The sequence below is a fragment of the Ctenocephalides felis genome, unplaced genomic scaffold, assembly GCF_003426905.1.
Source record: "Ctenocephalides felis isolate EL2017-DRISC unplaced genomic scaffold, ASM342690v1 CF-g0.4_SCAFFOLD_01604, whole genome shotgun sequence".
Lineage (NCBI taxonomy): Eukaryota > Metazoa > Arthropoda > Insecta > Siphonaptera > Pulicidae > Ctenocephalides > Ctenocephalides felis.
The window spans coordinates 58,530,480-58,553,929 of record NW_020537758.1 but is presented as its reverse complement, the minus strand read 5'-3'; the positions used below and the strand labels follow the sequence as shown (position 1 = coordinate 58,553,929).

At 29.9% G+C, this 23,450-nt stretch overlaps 1 protein-coding gene across 1 annotated transcript in view; it reads left to right on the top strand.

Annotated features, from left to right (window-relative positions):
- LOC113373983 (homeobox protein B-H1-like) overlaps positions 1–23,450 on the top strand; it is a 60,524-nt gene that overhangs the window by 19,057 nt on the left and 18,017 nt on the right. The window contains exon 2 of the mRNA XM_026614244.1: positions 11,172–11,499. Within this exon, the coding sequence (XP_026470029.1) occupies positions 11,172–11,499 (328 nt within the window). The remainder of the gene's footprint in view (positions 1–11,171; positions 11,500–23,450) is intronic.

The window sequence follows — 23,450 nt, the reverse complement described above, 5'->3', positions numbered from 1 at the left end:
TTTTTATAGCCTTTAATAAAAATTGGCGCAAGAAAGACAAACTAAACCTTTACAATGGCTTAGGTGTAAACAATATAAAATAGTAAAGTGGTAGCAGGGGTAGTATAAAATAGTAGTGGTTTGGTTATTACAATATAATTACTCAAAGACAAATTGGACCTTTGTACCCCGCCCTACCCTATGTTATATAATTTTTTTTCGATATTCATGTGAATTTGACTTTCGGTTTCACTGCACTGAATATTCTGACTCGTTCATTACTAAATTCTTTTTCATACTACTCGTAGGATTGTCGACTTATCCAAAAATATGTTATTGTGTTTAAGAACACAATAACAATGTTTGACTTTTTTCGCCAACATACCATATGGCAATCGCTTTCTGAAAGTGTTTATTATAATTCTTTATACGCCCGATTTAAATCGTTTTTATATATATATATACCAGTTTAACGGTCTCCATTCTATCCGATTATAGATTTGGCTTCAATCACGATTTTAATCTCGTTTAAATGAAGTCATAATCCTTAAAACGTTCTCACGCGGGTTTAATATCAGAGGATTTAGTCAGTTATAATAATGAGAAATCATTTAGTGATTAGATGTTTGATGATTTTATTCAAATCAAATAACTTGCGCTAATCAATCAGTAAAAACAGTCATTTTCGCAAAGAAGGCAATATGATTGAATTTTTTGTATTAAATATAAAGCTGTACGAGACTATCAAATTATTATTGCTTAGTGTTTAACGGAACGCATTCATTGCACTACTTTTAAGGTTGACTTCGTTATCGATAATAAACTAATCGATAAATTCGCAATGATTAGCATTATTTTAATATTTAAGCACTTTAATGTAAAAAGGACCAACTGAACATATACCCTGGCAAAAATAGTAAATAAAATAATAAAATAGATTATTATAAATAAGTACTGTAACATTGTCTAATATTTATAAGAATTATATAAACTGAATTGCAAAGTTGAAAATATTTGTCTAAAGTATATTAGAACTTAAGTCAAAATTATAATTAAAGTCAGAATTATTTTCTATATATAAAAAAAAATATTTTAAAAATACTTCAAAAAAAAATTGAAACATTGCAAAAACAATTATTTTCAAAACAAGCAAAAAGTTCTTTGAATCATTCAAATCGGACGCTTAGTTCTTTCATAAACTGCAATTTTTGCACATTTAGTTCTATATCTCCGAAACCGCTGGACCTGCCTTTGCCAAAAAATAATTACCCCTTCTCCCCGTCTTTACGAATTGAATGTTTTTTCGATCTTTCAAATTTCTCAAAAACTCGATTTCTATTTTCTGCACTCTTTGCTCTCTATCTCCAAAAAGGCTGGACCTTTGCCAAAAACTAATCAGTACATCTCTCTATCAATAGGAATCGAATGTTTTTTAAACCATTCAAATCGGTTAATCCGTGCGCCCGAAAACGTGGACGAAAAATTGTATCCATACAAACATACATACATACACACACGCTCACACATACATCCATTTTTTCGGAGGTATGCCAAACTGTTCAGAAACCTTCAAAACTTCGAGAAGTTCGACGATTACTATAACTTACCCTACGGGAAGTTAAACATATTTTAATAAGCTTTAAAATCTTATTGTTCTTTTAAACTCAAATTTAAATTATAAAGCTATTTACTATCATAATAAATCAAGAACCTGACACGAGATGTATATTTCTGTGCTCAAGTGTGTATGAAGGGGCGGTGAGTTATGCAATAATGTATATAACCGCTGTTTATTAATATTCAATAATCTCACATAACTTTGACAGGTATGCGGTTATATACCTATTGCATTATATCATTTCTCACATTTTCCAAGGACCTACTCAAGTAGGGGAGCTAGGGGCTTGTTGTAGCAGGGGTTAGTAGTAACAGGCGTTTCGGCAAAGAGATCTTAAACGATATTTAAACATTTCTTTGCCTTGGTTGGATATGTAAATTCCTTCACATCACGTTGTCATAGCTACTGTCCCGCAGGCTCACGCAGTAAACAGAACTGTGCATTTGCGTCATTTTTGGGAGGTAATATAAAATTGTACTATTAGAAAAACCTCAGTTGCGCTATTATTATCAAACTAATTTTAAAATTTATATGCCTTGTTACGCTTCAAATTTATTAATTTTTGTAATTCTAAAATATGAGAATTTTTGCAATTGCTAGATCATTTTGTTTCCTTGATTAATGTGATTAAATCACATCTGGGGTTAGTAGTAAAAAATACTTGGGGCTAGTTCTAACATGCAAAAACAGTAGAGTTTGAAATGTAGTGATGCAGTCAAGCTTATACAGAAGAGAAGAAGAAGTTTTGTAAAAACTGTATATTTTATTTGTATGAATTGTAATTTACATTGAATTATGATAAGAATTTCTATCACAACAGATATTATATATTTTACGTGTAATATTTATTAATATATATATATATATATATATATATATATATATATATTAATTGAAATATGTGAGTTTGGTGTTGATATATATTTTGATGAGTTATTTAGAATCGGGCAGTAACACCAAGTAAAGAAATATATATATATATATATATATATATATATATATATATACTCGATTAGTATTTAAAGTAAGATTTCAATATGACATCCTCTATGACATTATAAATTCTAATATTTAATGAGATATAAAATTAGTTCCTTGATGTCTTCCATGCCCCATAAAATATAGTATCATGAATACACAGTGATAATTACCTACTTGTTGTTCGCATAGAGATTTTTCCTGGAAGTACTTCTGCTTCTTTACATTTATATAATCCGTGAGAGCATTTAACTTTCGTTTCAAGTTCTGATTGTGATTCTTACTGAATGAGTTTGTATTATATAGATATTTAACAAGACGCAATACCTGTTTTACTAGTTAACAGTAAAGTTTATTTACAACAAAAGAAAATTTAGCATTCTGAATGTTTAAAAAGAACGATTAAGTAAATAATAAATAATTTCAATTAAAAGGTAGAATGCATTATTTACACATCATTAGATCACTGAGCACCCACAGACACTTTTTTGCAACATTTTCTAATTGTGTTAAAAAAAATAATAACTAACGGCCTTCATGATTAAACAATTCAACTAATTTTCGTTATTCAGTGCACGGTCTTTATCGTAATGTTAAATTCTATTAAAACCGCCGAAAGATTTTTAAAGGAACTTAATAAAATATTTGTGAACTATTAAATATGCTATAAAAATACTGGCAAGAGCACAGTACATAATCCTTGATGTTATTTAATAATTCAAATTAATGCTTATATTTTTTATACAACTAGAAAATTTTTTTGACTGAATTTAGATAATTATCAACTGATTGCTGTAAATAATACACAAATCCAAGAACTACATATACCAAGATTTTTGCAAAAACTGTTACAAAAACACACTTTTTGGTAGTTCCGAAGAATTACTTGGCCGATAATCCTAATCGTGGCTCCTCCTTGTCGAGTTTATTCCAGCTTTTAAGTTTGTGAAATCGGTTCAGCCGTTTTTGAGAAAACTTTAATAAAATTCAAATTTTTACTTATATCACAAAATGGACTTTTGGCACAAATTTTACTTATCATATTTTTTCAAACTTTGATAACTTTTTTAATTTAACCACTTGTCGTAAGACCGTAATATTTTAGTTGTTCTTTAGAACCATGATATCTATCAACAAAGAAAGTTTCATCACAAACCGATATTTTACAAAAACTAATCAGCACAATTCTTCGAACTCAATTTGTCAAACGGTTTTTGAATTTTTAGAATAGGTTCAGAAATGCGGGCTAAAAAATGGATAAAGGAAAGGCTCGGTCCATCGTCGCGTGAAATATAATAAATAATAGACACTAGTCCTCATCGAATTACATCAAATAACTTTTAATTTTTGAAATCGGCCCAGCGGTTTATGAGAAATCATCGATAAAAGATAAAAAATCACACACATACACATACTTTGTCTAAATTTGATCTCATTTGATTCAGAATAACTTAAAATGTCAAAAATCGGCTTTTTGGGCAAAAACATAAACTTTTATATCCCAATATGCATATCGTTTTAGTCGAAAACATAAATATTATAACATTTACTACTAATTAACATACTATTATTCGTATAAATCTTTTCAGTTTTTCAAAGCAATGCAAACAAACTTACAATATCTGCAATTGTACTGATCTACTGATTATAGTGCACCAGCACGTGTTGATGTATTAATGCGTGGCCCATGTATTAAAATCGCGGCTAATTATTACAAACTATAATGACTGTTTATAATTAAACCAATTCTTGGAGACTCGTATGATATTTTAGCATTTTATGACTACGCCAAATTAAAATCATATTTTTTTATTAATTAGTTTCGAAGAAGGTAATATTGCTCAAACCGTCCCACAGCCTAAGTCGTACCCATGCTAAATTTTGTCTGATAATTTAATAATTTGGTACTGTTAAGTACAACTCTTCAGCTGACTAAGCAAAAGTTTACAACTAGAAGATTGTCCGACTTTGTAAAACATACATAATCAAAAAGTAAGTAAAATTAGGCATGGCGTGAATATTTAGGAGTGAGTTGTTTTTTTACTAAAGTTTATTTGTATCATTTATTTGGGAATTCTTTAAGTATTTTTAAATTAAATTTGTTAAGGTCATATCTGAAGTTTTAATTGCAAACTTCGAAGGTCGTGAACCTTAAGCCGTAGGCATAACTAAGGCCGTACGACTTAGGTGGTACAATTACGTAAAAAGGAACCTTAATTGAACCTATTATATAAAAATATGGTAGATTGGGGCTCGAAGGTTCACAAGTAAAAAGGGCCACAGTTATGTAAATGTTTTATAAGATATACTGATAATTATTAGTTAGATTCAACAGTTTTTTTCATATAACCTGTATGAAAGCTTACACATGGGTGAGTTGAATAGTACCTACAGAACCTTTACTCTGGCAAAGATGTGAACAATAAAAAATAGTAAATGAATGAAAATTAAGTTATAAAAATCAATTTTATAAGAGATAAATTAATTAAATAGTTATTCCAACTTTGCTGATGAATATTTCTGACAAAACACCATATCAAGGTAATATACAGTGTTATCTCTGTAAAAAATGTACCTACCCACAAAATTTATATTTATATAGTTTATAACATAAGCAGAAAGTATTTTGAATCATTCAAATCGGGTGCTTAGTTTTTCAAAAACTGCCATTTTTTGTACATTTAGCTCTGTATCTTGCTAGACCTCCCTTTGCCAAAAACTAATTACCACTTTTCCTAATCATCACAAATTGAATGTTTTTTAGATCATTCAAATCAGATACTTATTTTTCTCACAAGCTCGATTTCTACTTTCTGCACTCTTTGCTCCGTATCTCTATAACGGCTGGACCTGCTTTTGCCAAAAACTAATCAGCAATTCAATATCTAATCAATAGGAATCGAATGTTTTGAACAAACACACATCAATTTTTTCTGAAGTATGCCAAAATGTTCAGAAGCTTTCAAAACGCGAAGATATGCAAACATTTTCATTTTGGATTTTCGGCCCATTACTATAACTTACCCTACGGGAAGTTTGTAAAAATATAAAAAAAGCATTTCTACAATGATGGATTAGCTGAAAGTCATACTGAATACAGTCAGATTATCTGACTCAGATAGTGGTAACATTGACAAAAAAATTTATACTCATATTCTAATTATAAAGAAACTGTGGCCCAAAACTAATCAATGCGTTCCCTCATTGTGTTCCATCAAACGACTTTCAAAAATTCGACGAAAGCAGAGGATTGATAGAGTACTCTGTGATTAATAAAGAATTTTGTTACATATGTCGATATTATTATTATTATACCAACAATATACTTATTTAATTTACTTAAACGACACAATATCTTTTCATTCAACGATTCTGAAAAAGCACCCTTCATGCAGACATATACACGAACAGTTGGTAATTTTCAATAGAGTTCTACCTAAATGAATTGAAACAACGTCTAAAGTAATTGACTTTACGGCTTCACAAAAGCTCGGCACTCTGGGGGGCTACAAGAACCGTATACCTTGAACATGAACATGAGGGTTAATTACCAGTGACGTACAGATTTACATTTATATAAAAGAGGAACTATATTTTGCACATTCCACGAGATCCTAAATGATCTCTCGGTTGTTAACAGAAAATGATTTTATCAGCCTGTCATATTTAATTGAATGTACTCGTTTAGAGTTGCATTAAATTTTCAACTTATTGATTTGAATCAAATAAGAATATAAATTAATATGTTTAGATCGTGTACATTATGTTAAACATTTTTATAATAGGGGCTGATACATTACATCAATATACACCTTAAAGTTAATATTAAGAGATAAAACTTTCAGATAATTTTTTAATTAATTTGGAAGTATTTGAGCTCCTGGGACTGGGAGCAAAGAAATTTGAAAATATTCATATTAATGGTGGTAGAAAGGTCCATTACCCATATCGCAACAACCAGTACCTAAAGTTGAGAATTTTTGAACAACAATATTTGCAAGTAGAGGGAAAAAGATGTATATGCAGTCATTTGTTTGATACATACCACGTTGCTATCGGCAGATAAATGGCAATTACTGAACATCTGTAACAAATAAATTCTATTTCTCTGTTATTTGTTTTGGTTGTGAGCATTGCTGCTTAGTTTACGAACCTTAATATAATTTTAATTTAACGTATACGTTATTTAATTGTGTTTTATAAGATATATTTTTAATTTTTAGTTACATTCAACAGTTTTTTATATAACCTCTATATAAGCTTACACCTGGGTGGCAGAGATAGGACCAACTGAACCTTTATCCTGGCAATTTTGTAAAAAATAAAAAATAGCAAATAAAAAAGTAAATTAAAATAAAACAAGCTATTCTACAAGAGATAAATTAAATAAATATTTATTCCAACTATGCAATAAATATTTCTGACAAAATACTAAATCAAGTTTATTACAATGTTATCTCTGTAGAAATTGTATCCATGATATTAATAATTTGCATTCGTTGATAAATGTAGCTATTGTTTGGTTAAGTCCCTTTAAAATTAATAAAACAATTAATTGGAAATTGGACCTCGACTATAGGGTAAAGAGGACCAAATTAAAAAAAAAATCATAAAAAACACGTTTAGATGAATTGGAGAATGAATTATTTGGACGTTTTACTGAGCATAGTCGGATATAGTTATTTGTTTGATATAAGTCATTTATCGTGATATAACGGTTTGCTCTTCATAATATAAATGACAAAATCAAATTTGACTTTTGTATAATATAACCCGACTATCGAATGAAATGAATTTTGTAACTTTTCCTGAAATAACGATGCGATTATTTACTACAACATCGCCGAGAGATTTAATACTTGTATATACTTGCAAAACCTCAATTAGTCGTTCTTTCGCATCCCATTTGAGCCCAGAATCTCGACAAACATGACGCCTATAAGTGAGCAGGAAAAACAAACAAATGAAAAAATAAATGCAGTGTCTTATCAGAAAATGCTCTCTCCTTCGGTCGCCCAATCGAATTCAATGCGCTTATTTCTGTCACGCCACGCCTATGGTATTGAAGCGAGAAAGGATATTAAGCAGACCTTGAGAATGAAAGAGACAGACATTGCGCCGGTTGCGCATGATCGGTCTTCGATTGCGCAAAGCGCCGGGACATGTGAATTAGAGAGAGGACAAAAGACGACTATAGGATATAAGCACTGCACGAAAACCTTTTTAGGAACGTTTCCCGAACAATTTTCAGTAGGGTGACAGAGATGTAGATAGGAGATTCAAGTGCCACAAGTATTGAGAGAATAGGCTCCTTGAGCGCGGCGAATAGAAACGATTTAGTGGATGTTTTATGAGTTAATCTCGCCAGAAATAGAGGAAATGGGTTTTATCTGTATGGCGATGAAAATAGAAGTAGCTCGAATAATGCATTTGCTGGCGACGTTGAAAACTAAATTTTTATGTAACAAAAAATTTGTTGTGAAATTGACGTTGATACAGTTTACTCATAAGCTTTATATTATTTCTATTTTTTAATCATTTGTCCGTAGAAATTATGTATAATAATGCATTTATTTATATTCATAAGCAAGCCGTAATCAATAATAATAGATATTATTTCAGGCTCCTGTCAAGCTTATTCATAGTTAATATTAAAAGGATAGTAATTTTATAATAATCATAGTAGCTGCACGAATTTCGCTTCTGAAAAAAAGAGCTGAAAAAATCATTCGAACATTAAATAAAATGTTCATCATCAAGTTCATCATATTAAAGTCTATTTGACCACCAGTCAAGCTCAAAATTATTGCACAAGGTTGAAAGTTATACTCATTTAAAACCGTAAAAATTTTAAATTAGTAAAATAGCAATAAAAAAAATAACAAAAAATATGGTTGTACAAGCGATCAAATGGTCTGACTACATAGATAAAGAATAAGGATTATGCAAGAAAATTGTTATTGAGAATATTCAGTAATGTCATAAAAAACTAATTCTTTAAAAAAGTCTTCATTGTCAATATCATTCAGTAATGTATATTTTAACATGTAACTATTGAAAAATTGACAAATAATATACAATTTTTGGCAATTATTAGAGACATACAAAATTAAAGTTATGCTCAAAAATTTTTACTGTGATAAATAATGTATGAGATGAAATAAAATGTTTAACTTGTTAATAGAATGATAGTAACGAATTGTCGAATTATTTTTGACATTTTCCAAATTGGTTTTTAAGCTAATCAATTTTCACTTTTTTACACAATTAACTTCCCATAGAAAGTCAATATGATAATATTTATATATATTTACGTTTCAAAAGTTTCTGAACATTTTGGCATACCTTAGAAAAAATAAATGTATAAGTGTGCGTATGTGTGATTGTGCGTATGTACGCCAGGATACAAATTAGCGTCGGAGATTTTGGGAACAATTTAAAATAATTCGATTCGTCTTGGTGGGGAGACGTGCTGATTAGATTGTAGCAAAGGCAGATCAAGTCGTTTCAGAGATACGGGGCAAAACGTACAAATGGCAATTTGAAGTTTTTGAGAGAACGAAAGTTTTATTTGTACTGACAAAATGAAGAACTGATACACTTTTTAGGAAGGCAGGTCTAGCTGTTTCGCAGAACTAAAAAGAATAAGAAATGACGCCATTTGGCGGTCATTAGACATATGCACATGAAATTATCATACTTTACAAAAAATTTAGTAAGTACAAATTTTGTTCGACCGCGAGGCCGCGCTTGCGCCTTTCGCTATATTGTCAGAATATAAACAATTCAAAATATAAAAAAAAGTTTTTTCAAATATTCCCAAAAATCTAACTTCTTCAATGTTTTTTTTAAAAAAAAACATTTTAAAGTTTTTTTAAAACATTTATTTTTTGGTACGGGAAGTACCAGCAATTTGTTTGCGCTAGTTGCGAAAGATTTTAAATCAAATAATTGTATGCAAATCATGTTCTTTCGCCGTTCGGTGCTGACGGTCGTCGGGCGTCGGGCGTCGGCCTCGAATGCGAATAATTCGTTAACGAAGCAACCCGACACGGTGCGCGCTTTACGGGCGCTAACAGATCGTAATTCTCTGTTTTAAAAGACACCTTTATGCCCATTATGTAAATTGGGCTCACTCAGGTCGAGTGACTAACTAACGTATACGCGAATAACCGAAATGAATAAAGTAAAGCTAAAGCTAAAGCGTCATACTCTCATAAATTTCAAATTCGCTGAATATCTATACACTCGTAGCGACAGGGGAACCCCATATGAAACGCACTTATGAAATATTAAAACACCAAATGCACACGATATACATTTTGCATGATTGTCTACACGAATAAAAATATATTAAAACTTACTGATTTTTTGAAGTAAAACTTCTTTAGGCGCGACTAGAGTGTAAATCTGTACAAATGCAACGGAAATGCGTTTCGCCAGAACTGTAAGTCATTCGGTCTCGATAAAATCATTTCAATACGGGTCGATTGTGATCAGTCGTCGTGTATGTGAATAGAGATCTGTCGTTGTATGCGTACCGGCATCAACGTTGTATGCATACCGATATCAACAAGCAAATCGGTATAGATAAATGAACATTTTGAAGTTACATCGTACTACAAATCTTGATTTAATAAAAAATGTCTGAATCAGAAGAATATTTTATACTGTTTCTTAATAAATATTAAACATTTGTGCCGTGTACTAAACGTAAGTTTATTGATTAGAAATTATTTCTATGTTATTCGTAGTTTCTATAAATCTTTGAAGTTATTGAAATGAAAAATATTTTTAGGCAAGACAGATATTACAGCTGTTCAAAGATTGAGATTATATTGCCAGTGAAAAAGTAGAAAAAATATCATCAGTCAATGAATGTATGTGAATTTTAATTACATGAAGTTCTTTAAACACAATTATTACATGATGATTGAAGTTGCGAAAACAATATTTGTTTAGGTGTTGTTTAACATAATCCACTGTCTGAACGAACATTATAGAATTTATTAATCAGCTCTAAATATTTCTCTAATGAAGGTTAATCAAGCTAATTACAATGACAAACCGATCATGTCACATTTGAAGTATGACTTCAATCACATTATTGTTTTTAAATATTATACATACTTTTAATGCTATTATAAATATTTAATTTATAATTTATCATTATATAAATGTGTATAATGGTTGAAACTAATAAATGTATGCACCACGAGTGTTACCATAGTACTAATAAACATTATTCAAAATTTTTATTTGATGTACTTATTTTTACTTAACCTAAATTTGCTACTTTGTACAGTACCTAGCAAGTAAGTTTTACTTCAATTGCGTGTGAACCTTACGCGCACTCTTTTTTTTGTAATCGTGATGTATCAAAATCTTGAACGCTTATGCAAACTGATAATGAATTATACAAGCTTTAATCGCTCTGTCTAAATTTACGTTTTTGTTATGGATTTGTTACTTATGTTAATAAAATCCTGATATGTAATTTTAACGCAAAATTATTTGTTTTTACTTGAACGCTGATTTATTATAATTTCAATCTTGGTGATATTAAACTTATTGGATAATATTTTTACTTATTTAGATGGCAAAATGGATGATGAAAATTCCCCTAAAGGATCACTAACCTCTCTATGTGGCGATCGATCGCGAGACTTGGTTGTTGGACAAGGAAGCTCTGGAGGCCAAAACTCCAGTCACAACTCTGGAGGAACTTCGTCTGGAGTTGGTAATGGAGGGTCTCTCAGCAAAAAGCAAAGAAAAGCTAGAACAGCATTTACAGATCATCAGTTACAGACACTCGAAAAATCATTCGAACGACAAAAATATTTGAGCGTACAAGACAGAATGGAGTTGGCTGCCAAATTAGGTCTAAGTGACACACAAGTCAAGACGTGGTATCAGAATAGAAGGTTGGTTATTGTTTTTATAGCCCAATACAAAATATTTATATTTTCAATCATTATGTTTAAAAGCATAATATATTTTATTTAACGAAAAAGTTAATAATCTTTGCCCATAATTATATAAAGTAAACGAAATTAATTAAATGCATTTGTCATTTTGCTACGATTGCGCGCAAAGTGCGTTTCGAGTCTCAATTTGACTCTTCTTCAGTGGCAATAGAACAAACAAAAGGCAAATATGCACTAAACACTAAACAAAAACGTTACAAATAAAAATGGTTACTTAAAGACATGTTAATGAAAAAATAATTAAAAATAAATATGAATTATATTTACAAAATTAATTAAAAAGAAAAATAATAAATTTAAACATTACATCTCAAAGGACGAAATACAAATGTCTTACTTTTTTTTTAATACAAAAGGCGTTTGACGAGTTAATAGCTACATTATTTAACCAATGTAAAATGCAAATTTTATGATAACATTTTTTACTTATTTTATCTTATTTAAACTTGATAAACCCAAAAAAACTACCGACAATGAGGAAAAAGAAGTAATCAGTTATTCCAAAACAGCTGGTAAATGTTTCTGACGAAATACCAGATCAAGGTTTTAAACAGTGTTATCTCTGTAAAAATGTACCCATGAACTTATATTTTGTATTGGTTTAATAAGATAGCTATAATTTCGTAAAATCTCTTTAAGATTAAAAATTAAGTATTGGACCTGATGTCGTCCCCTGGCTGTCCCATTTTACCCGCCTATAGGGTGAAATGGACAAGGAGTCACATTATTGTAAAACAGCACAAACATAAAATACATGTCTATAATGATAAATTTGCAAGGATATATACTTAATCAGATAGATTGTTCGATATGTGTTATCAGTTGTTATATAATTTGTTTTGGTTTTCACAATATGTATAATTGCTCAAAGTCAAACTGGACCTTTGTGCCCTGCTCTATCCTACTTTTAAAGTTAATTCTTTAATTTCGGCAATGAAAATCGATAAGTGTCAATTTTCATATTGACAAAATTATAAAAAAAATAAAAAAATCTACTGAATAAATATTGAAAAGAAACTTTTTATACACCTACCTCTTAATATTTTCAATGAAGTCAAAGAAGCCTCGTTAACTTACTTTTCCAAATATTTTTATCATTTCGAAATTTCATGGTTCACGCGGTCTTCAATAAAAAATTAGACTTTGACTAACACTATAAGCATTTATGCTTGGAGAATACTTTAAATATGCTGAGTCACTCCATATTTTTGCTAAAACACTTCAGAGAAAAACTATTAAAGATTTTTTAAGGTAAGTATACCTGCTGTTTTGCGCGGCGAGTATTCAGATATTGAAGTGTAATGAAATTATTCTGAAGGATATGAAAATTTACACTTATAGCAGAAAATTTCAATATAATTTAACTTTAAATTACATCTGAAAATAATATTTATCGTTGTTGGCATATCGAACTATATAGCTTATAAGAATTTTGAAAATTATGCTACTTACGTAGGACCATATTAGTTTCTTAAGGTCTGTAAAAAGTTTCATCAAAATCTTCGATTTTTTTTTCAACATTTATTACCAAAAAAAGAGCCCGGCTGATCTTTAATTAAAGCTAATTAGAACGATTTCTAACGAATATCTTTAGAACAGTTTTTGAGTTTTTTAAATCAATTAATGATTTTTGGCAGAAATGTGAAACGAAATAATTTGCACTTTTAATAAAAGGGCTTGGCCGATTATGATGAATAACTGATCAACATCGAATAGCTCGCATACACACACAAATTCTTTAAATTTTATTTCAATCAATTCAGATTAATTGGAAACGACGAGAAAACATAATTATATAACAGATTTACTATTATAATACAGATTTACTAGTCTTAATTAGAAATTACGTGGTAGTCTTGAAACTTGAAACAAATCATTGTACATCAAATTTGTATAGTGTAGAGCGGGGCTGAAAACTCGCGGGTAAAACTGTCTAACACCAATATCCCAAAATCCAGTAAAGACAAGATTTTTTCTATAACAATATTTGACAGTAGAAGAAAAAAGAGTTATGACCAACCATCACCTTGGTTTTTACGATGTTCCTATTGAAGGGTAACCGCCAATGTTGAAAAATCCATAACAAAAGTATTTTCTTTCGTTGTTATTTGTTTTGGTTGTATATATAATAACCTTAATCTATTTCCCAATCTACCCCGATTATGGGGTAAAAATAATCGGTTTAATTTTTTTTGGAAAACAGCAAAAAAACACATTTTTGCAATGATGATAAGCTTGGATTTTTATTAAAATTAGTCAGGTCGTTGTTCGTTTAATATGTGTTCTTTGCTATGATATAATTAGTTTGGTTTTCACAATATAATTGCTTAGAGTCAAATTAACCTTTTGTGGACTACTTTACCCTACACATTGTGTCATTGCTTGTAGTATGAACTGGCCTTTTTAATAAATGAATGACTATTTTGATTTATATTTCCTTTATTTTACTGTGATTCCGTATAAAACCAACGTTTATTAAGCCCGGCTTGCAAAAAAGAGGAAATCGTATCCGCTGAACTACCGGCAATCAACGATAACATTTTGTTCACCATTACAAAATGGTGAGGAACGATTCTTTGCGAAATCCGAACATCGTGCGCATCTCCGCCTATCTCGCCAGGAATCGATTCCAAAAGCCCTCCAGCGTGCGTTCTTCTGATAAAACGAAAATAGAAACATATAATTTTGATGAATTGCTGCAGTTTTTTATTTATTCGTTGATAAAAAACGACAAACATTTTATAAGTGAACATTATTATCTCGAAAACGAAGATGGAGCAACTAAATGGAAGAACTTTAAAGCAAGATGAAGAGATGAAAAGATGTGGAGGCAGTGGTTACAGAAGAGCATGTAACTCGGTTTCATTATGAGTCTTTATATAATAAGTATATTTTCTCGACGTTTCTGAAGTTATTCTGAATTGATTGATACAAATTTGAAGAAAATATTTGTTTGTGTATGCGAGTCATTCCATGAAGTCTCGCTTTTGACAGTTTTTCGTGACAATCGGGCAAGCCGTTTTTTTTTAAATAAGAAAAAATGTGCAAATTATTTTGACCACATTTTAGCCAAAAATCACTATTTAGTTTTAAAAATTTAAAAACAGTTCTGAGGATACTGGTTGGAAATTATTCTGATTAATTTTTAGTAAAGATCAGTCGGGCTCTATCTTTGGTAATAAGTGTTGAAAATTTTTTCCATAAAAATTTGATGAAACTTTTTACGATTACCATGACATTATGAAACATACTGAAATAATACAGTTCTACGATAATTAGCTTAATTTTTAAAATTCATCAAACATGCATGTCTTTTGTGATAAGGTGCCAAAATTTGATTTTCATCGACGTTATCTCAGAAACGACTCAACCGATTCCAAAAATTTAAAAGCGATTTGATGAAACGTGATGAGGACTCGGCCATCGTCCGTGCTCTTTCTATAGAGTAAAAAAAATAGATAACAAATATTTGAAAAATAAAAAAAAACATTTCTACAATCAAAAAAACAAGTACATGTCAGATTGAATTATACGGTTTATTGAAATTGCATAAAAAGCTTATAAAAGTATACAGAAACTGTTTAAAATGAAATTGTTTACTTAAAAGAAACATAATCGACACACTAGTTTGCGTTTTTAGAATTAACAAAATGTCTTACATTTTAATCAGGATATAACAACAAGATATAATCTAAATGAAATCGAACAGCAAATCACCCGAAATACCCAAACTACGAAAAACCGTCATTGGATCGAGCAAATATAGCAGAATACCTCGCGAAGAAGGTCGGACCAACATATTTACAACGGAAAAGATCTCGTTGCGTCTATCGACAGTAGATCCTAACTCAATAAAGGAAATAATAACATTTAGTAATAATGCAACTATATGTCTCTCTCAAACACAATCTAATATCAAAAAATCTCGTAATAAAGAAAAATCCAAAACAGATTTTCGGCCCTTTCATCAATAGACACAGCAAAGGATGACAACTTAGTTAAACCGGCTTCAATTAGTAAGCCCCCACAACATTTATTTACGGAGTAAAGTGAAGATATTAATGATATGTCAAATCAATTAAATAATATAATTCCGCTCGATCAATATTTCCTGAGAAGTTTAGCTAACAATAAATATAAAATTATATGTCATTCTGTAGAAAATTTTCGAACTTCATCCAGACATCTAAAAGAAACTAACGCCGTATATCATACATACCAATTAAAAGAAGAGAAAGCTTACAGGGTTGTTTTGAGAAATGTACACTTCTCAACAAGCACAGATTCAATTAAATTAGAACTATCAAAACAGGTACATGTCGTTCGTAAAATCCTAACTATTAGAAATAGAAAAACGAAAGAACTTCTTAATATGTTTTTTTGTTGATTGGGAACTAAACAGAAATAACAAAAATATTTATAATGTTTAAATATTATTCAACTACATAATACGCGTCGAACCACCGAAAAAGTCTAACAACATAATATAATGCACTATCTGTCAACTATTTAATCACACCAAAAAGTACTGCAATAAACCATTTGTTTGCCTAAAACGCGGCGATAATCATAATACAAAAGCTTGTACCAAAGACCCGAATGCTCCGGCATGTTTGCGACGGTACTCATCCAGCTTACTATCGCGGTTGCACTTATTTCCAAAAAATTAAAGAACATAGAAAAAAACCCTCGTAAAGGAATCAGTCATAAATCCAAATCCATTAAACCAAAATTTTAAAAATTCTAAAAATTGAAACAACATTTCTCCGGCCTTAGGGCCTACAATTCATTACTCATCAGACATAGCAAAAAATAATTTTTCTGCTTCTTATAATTCATCATCAAATCCCGAATCGGACACTCTAGCAACATTCATTTTGGAATTTAAAACTTCAGTCAGCTTATGCAATAGAACACCAATACAATAAATAAGTTTTCCACGTTAGTCAACAACATAAGCAATGGCAAAAATAATTAAAATTGCTAAATGGTATTCCAACGGTTTATTACTTCACAAAAATAAAGTAGAATGTTTTTAAAAATTCAACTTATAAGATATCTTATTCATCTCAGAATCACACTTCACAGAAAAAACCTACCTTAAAATTTATAACTACACTACTTTCTACAATATGAATTAGCTGGGATTTTTATTGGATATAGTCAAATATTTGTTTTTTTTGATATGTGTTATTTGTTTTGATAGAATTGCTTTGATTTTCACAATATAATAGCTCTAATTTAAATTGGAACTTTGTGCCCCGCCCTACTCTATAATAACTACGACAGATATTTTAGAGTCCGCTCGAAAAACTGATGTTTTGGTGTCGAAAATTTTGGTATTCTACTTTTTATTATACTGAAAGTTTTAAGATTCTTTAGAATTTATCACATTTTCAACAATTTGTAATTTTCTTTAATGCATTTATTAATTAATTTATCGCATTTTCAGCAATTTTTAGTTTGTTTAATATGTAGTTATCTGTGAGCAATTCTTCTGTTAAAAATTTGATGAATCAAATTTATTAAAACAAATGGCCTCTCAGGTGAGTACTAACCGAGCGCAAGGTCTGGCCAATGGTTTAGCCGAATTAATGATTTCTCTAACGTCGACAAAGTCTTATAATTACTTCTTATGTCAAACTGTGACCAATGGATGATTGTTGTTATTAAACGTGCACGATCTCGGCACAGGCAATGGACGCCAAGATCAAGAAAATTATATACTTCTGCTCTGCGTTTTTGATTTCGCAAAATGCGAACGATTCATTTATTTGGAATTCTTATGGCATTGTAATAGTTTTTTATTACTTTGAGAAACATATTTGCCCAGCGTAACAATTACGCAAACTGCAATATCTTAGTTTAAATGTTTAGTGTTAAGAGGTTATTCTGGTTTAGAGACATAAATTTTATGCGATTTTGAATAGGCCAAAAAGAAAACAAACATTTATCTAAGTTATTTTTGTTACAAATAATTAAATGTTTTGAGAATGCGAAAAAAATAAAAATTAAAAATAGTCACAAAGTTTAAATCGTAGAAAGTAACAAGTGGAGAGCTCAAAAATGTGGCATGAGACCATACCCTTAATTTAGGTCCTCCCAAAAATCTGATAAAAAATGTATATGTGGTAAAGCGGGACACGAAGATCCTATTTCAATTTAACTAATCATACTGTCTAAATCAAAACAACTACATCATAACACATAACACGTAGCAAACAAGCAACTATCAGACTATGTTCAGTAAAGCTCCCAGTTAATTGTTAATTATAGAAATATGTTTTTAGGTGTTTTCTTAAATTTGTCATCTGTCCCCTTTTACTCCGCTTATGATCAATCATCGGGAATTTTACAAAATGATAGCTATATTATTTAACCAATGCAAATGCAAATTGGTTATAATGTGTAATTAAAAATGTTGATTTCACATTATTACATTGTATATAACATTGATCAGATATTTCGTCAGAAATATACATTAGCAGAGTTGGAATATCTAACAATTTAATCAATATAATATAAAATTACTTTCTTTTTTTTATTTACTATTTTATAAACTATTTACACCTTTGTCAGGGTAAAGATCCAGTTGGCATATTTTACCTCATCCACATGAGGTGGTATATAAAAAAGTTGAATCTAGCTTAAAAGTAATAACACATCTTATAAAACAATTTATTACAGTATATTTAAAAATTATAATAAAGTTTTGTAAACCAACAACAGTGGTCACAACCAAAAAAACTAAAAACGATAAAAAACACTTTTGATATGAATTTTAAAACATTGTCGTTTTTCTTCTGATAGTGAAGTTGCTCGATTTAAAATGATACTTGGTTACACATCTTTTGTCTTCTACTTTAGAATACTAGCGTTAAAAAAATCAATATTTTACTTATCTTTAAGATAATAGTGGACTTTTTTACTCACGGATCAATAAGCCCCGCTTTACCAAATGCATATTTATAAATATATAGGTATGAGAGCTAAAAGCTTGTTGTAACATTTATGTTAAATTTATATCTAAAGATCCACTGATTGTACTTCTAAGAAATAAATATCGGTAAATGATGTAACTATTCCTCTAACGAACAAAGTAAAAATAATTCCATAACTATTGTTTATTCTCTCATATTTAATTTTTTTTTTAAAATAGTGCTGCATTCGATTTACCCCGTAACAGAAATTCTTACCATGAATCAACGTAAAGAACAATTAATACAAATAATAGATAAAACACAATTTAAAATTGCCCACATCTTGCAAACTATACATTCCACTTAGCATCCTTCTTTTTCAAGTAATTCTGCTGTCTAAATGGAGACCAAGATAATTCACTATGTTCTATTTCGGAATCGGGACGTTATTTATATAAATTGGAAGACACGTGGGCAATTCGATTATAATAACGCAAATTTTATGATACATATCAATTTTATATTACTAATCAAACATGGGCGCACTTTTGTATATCTACAGATCCCATCGAGACAAAGATTAGCATATAAAATCTTATTGAAAAATTCCTCTTACTACTTACAACAAGCTCCAAAATAATATCTAAACTCATTACAAATCTGAAGATTTTGAAATTTGTTTGAACCGTATAAAGTAACTTCAAAAAACAAAAATCTTGTTACGTAACAAAATTAGTTCTTATTATTAAATATTTGATGTGAATATTTTAGATTGCTAAATATTATTTTTTACATTTTCTTCTTAATCTCCGAAACCGCTAGACCTGCCTACTCAAAAATTTAATAAATTCTGTATTTTGTAAATACAAATAAAATGTCATTTGAATCATTCAAATCGGATGCTCCGTTACCTCAAAAACTAAATTATCAATCAGCACGTCTCTCCATCAGTAGGAATCGAATATTTTTTGAGTGATCAAATCGGTTGAGCCATGCGCTCGAAATTGTGGACGAAGATTGTATCCAAACATACACACACATAAGTGCATGTTTTCTAAGGTGTGCCAAAATGTTCAGAAAGCGTTAAAACATAAGGATATGCAAAACTTTCATTTTCGATTTTTTTGTGATACTGTAACTACCCTACGGGTATATAATATATATAATCTGAGAAATATGTCAAATAACTGGTATTTTAGAGGCACATATTTCATCATTATATTTATTTAATATTAGGATTAATTATAATTTCATTATATGTAATTATAAATTGCAACTGATTCACAAACTTTGTCATTTTTCTTATGCAATTATGACCATAACAAAGAAATTATTAAAAATATCAAACATATAAAGTAACAATCTGAATAAGCAATATAAATTAGCATAAACATACACGATCCGAAATTAAACGCAACGCTTATTATTTTTTGTATCAATTTGAATAGCAAAACAATGATGTGCAAAAATGAAAAATTGTCGGTAATTATCGAACTAATTAACGACAGTTTTTTATTGTTAAACACGCCATTTGATTTAATCGTCATCCGCCCGTAATAAAAAATCAGATCGGTACAGAGCCTGGTACAAGTTTTAATTCAGATTTAATTTTCATTGTTTTGTGATATTATACATTCACGACTGTAATATTAGAGTTTCAAGGAAATGCTCATTTATGTTCCATGTTCTTGTTCAGTGGCATAAGCACTCATTTGCAATACACTACACAATTAAAACATTTTTTATAAAAACAAAACATTAATTGTGACATAGGGTAGAGCAGGGCTTAAAGGTCCGCGGGAAAAATATCCATCACCAATATCTCAAAAACAAGTAAACTTAGACACATTTGAAAGTAAAGGGTTAAAGATGTGTAACTAGCCTTTGCTTTAAATCCAGCAATTTTTACACGAATTTTATCACAAAATGTACGACCATGTTTGAAAACCTATAACAAAAGTATTTTCTTTCATTGTCAGATTTTTGGTTGTGAGCATTATACTTTAGGTTACGTGATAATATTTAAGTATATAGTATTCAATTATTTTGTAAGATGTATTGCTATTTTTAAATTAAATTCAACAGTGTTTCTACAGAATCTCCATAAAAGCTTGCACGTGGTTGGCATAAAAAGGATCAATTGAATTTATACCCTTCAAAAATTAAAAATTCCAGTTCCCTGTAATTTCAACAGTCATCGATAATATGCATTTTTCTTTTTCCCAATCCTTCATTTGTTATCTTACCTGTACGTTTACCTTCTCTATTTTGAAACTCTCTATATCAGAGTCCATGCTTCTGATCCGTGCAGTGCTATGCTCCATATATAAGCTTACTCTGCAAAACAAGTCTCTCAGGAGTTTTCTCATTTTCGCTTTGGCATTTTTGATCCATGATGCTTCTTACTTCAAATCTCTTATTCATCAACATTTTAGATGCCTTTTTCGATGACTAGCGCAGAAAATATTCTTTACGTTTGTCTCTATATTTGCACATCTATGATCGGAATTTATATCGGCCTCTGGTCAATTCTTAACGTGATGTAGTCAATTTGGTAGTCTTGCCGCCGCCTGGGCCTTTTTAGGTGTACAGATTTTCGAACCATGTGTTTGCGATCATAAAATTGTTTCTGCGACAAGTCGATCAGCATATTTCTCATGTCCCGAACACACATACAACATCAATTTTTCTAAGATATGAATGCCAAAATGTTCAGAAACCCATTAAACGTAAACATATATAAAAATTTCAATTTTCGATTTTTTGAGAATCATATAATCCCCTACGCCAAGTTTAAAAAAAAATCAGCTATTTTTCGTATTTGATAATTTAGCAGAGTGCAACAAATGAGCCTATGCTTCTAATATTGAACTTTATATCTCAACAACTTTATTGGTGTAAATGAATTACTTTAATACTACCAAAAAAGGGGGATTCAGAAATGAGATCATAATATTATAACTTATTTCCAGGATATCGATAGGAATAATCTAGTTGCAACTAGTGACGCAAGGCAATTTTTTAAAAAAGATTCAACTTTTTTCAAGATTTTTGAGAATTTTAAATTTTTTGCAAAAATTGACCTTTTTGAAAAATTTGATTTTTTCACACTTGAAATATTTTTGAAATGTTGAACTATTTTTCAAAGCAATCGCGATACGTTAACTGCGTAGAAATGAAATATCGAAGCGCCGCATCTTCAGAACGGCTAGACCTACATTTGCCGAAAATTAATCAGCACGTCCCATTACCAATTGAAATCGAATGTTTTTTGTTCATTCAAATCGATTGATCCGTGTTCTCAAAATCGTCGACGAAAAATTGTATCCGCCCATACATGCACACATGCACACGCGGACCCCTGCATATACACATGCGCACACACATACATTTATTTTTTCTAAGGTATGTCAAAATGTTCAGAAATCTTTGAAACGTACAAAGATATAAAAATTTTCATTTTAGATTTTTTTACGATTACTATAACAAACCCTACGGGAAGTTAACAATAAAAATGTTTTTAGAAGGTGTAGTTAATACACTAATGTGTCTTTGATTTAAATTTTCTGCTTAATGAGTTAACTTTAAAACTCAACATTTGGTAAGCAATTACATATTTTCTAACATGCTTCGTTTCCTTTCGATTATTCGCGTGCATTTTGTAATTACAGCGGCTTGATACAGTATAATGTTAATGTGAGAACTTACCATTTACCCATAAAACTGTATATATATAGTATATATATATATATATATATATATATATATATATATATATATATATATATATATATATATATATATGGTATATATATAAATATATAAATATATATGTATATATATATATATAAATCATATTTAGAATTCTTATTATTCTTTCTGAATGGTTTCACTGATTTTTATGTCAACTGGGTTTTTTAGCTTTTGGTCCAATATCTTTGCCTTTTGTAAAATTTGAAATTAAAAGACACATACAGTCATAAATTTTCACCCCCCAAACACAAACCCTATTTCGTTCTAGTCATTTTATTTATTTATATATTATTAAAATCGGACGCTCCGTTCTCTTAAAAACTGAGTTACCGTTTTTGGCACTTTTTGCCCCGTATCTTCGGAACGGCTAGACCTGCCTTCGCCAAAAACTAATCAGCACGTCTCCTTATCAATATAAATCGAATGCTTTTTGAATATTTAAATCGGTTGATCGGTGTTCCCGAAATCGTCGAGGAAAATTCAACAACACGTACGCACACACATAGACACACACACATACATACATACATTTTTTCTAAGGTATGCCAAAATGTTCAGAAACCTTTGAAACGTAAAGATATATAAAAATTTTCATTTTCGATTTTTTTGCGATTACTACAACTTGACTTACGGGAGTTAAATATTTCAACATTTAAAAAAAATCGAATTATAAAAAAATTAAAACATTCAATAATTTTAAATTACAGTACGAAAGTTCTAACAATTTACTTTAAGCACGGTGCCATGCACTACTAGTTGTTAACGTTTTTTATTGAAATTTGATCATTTTATTGAAGATTTTTCTGACAGAGTTTATAGATGCGCTTAAACTTATCCGATCTGTCTGTTGAAATATTTTCAAATGCTTAGATTTTGAAGAAGGAAAGGTTACGATAAAAAAATTAGATGCATTAAATTATCGATTTATTGTGCATATATTTTTCGATATGCACACATAGCTAAATTTAAGAAAATGAAAGGATGAGTTTACTAGAAAATCGTATATATCGACTAGATAAATAATGGAAGGAGAACAATGCCACTGTGCAGCTTGCAATTTGCTTGATTTGTCTTGTACTTTCAACAGAATAGTATCATAATTCTTCTCACACACAAATTATATGATATAATTATTTGATATGGCATGCTTCAGCGATTACGTTATTAGTTCCCAAAATAAAATATCACTTAGTGTTGCCATTTACGAATTAATGG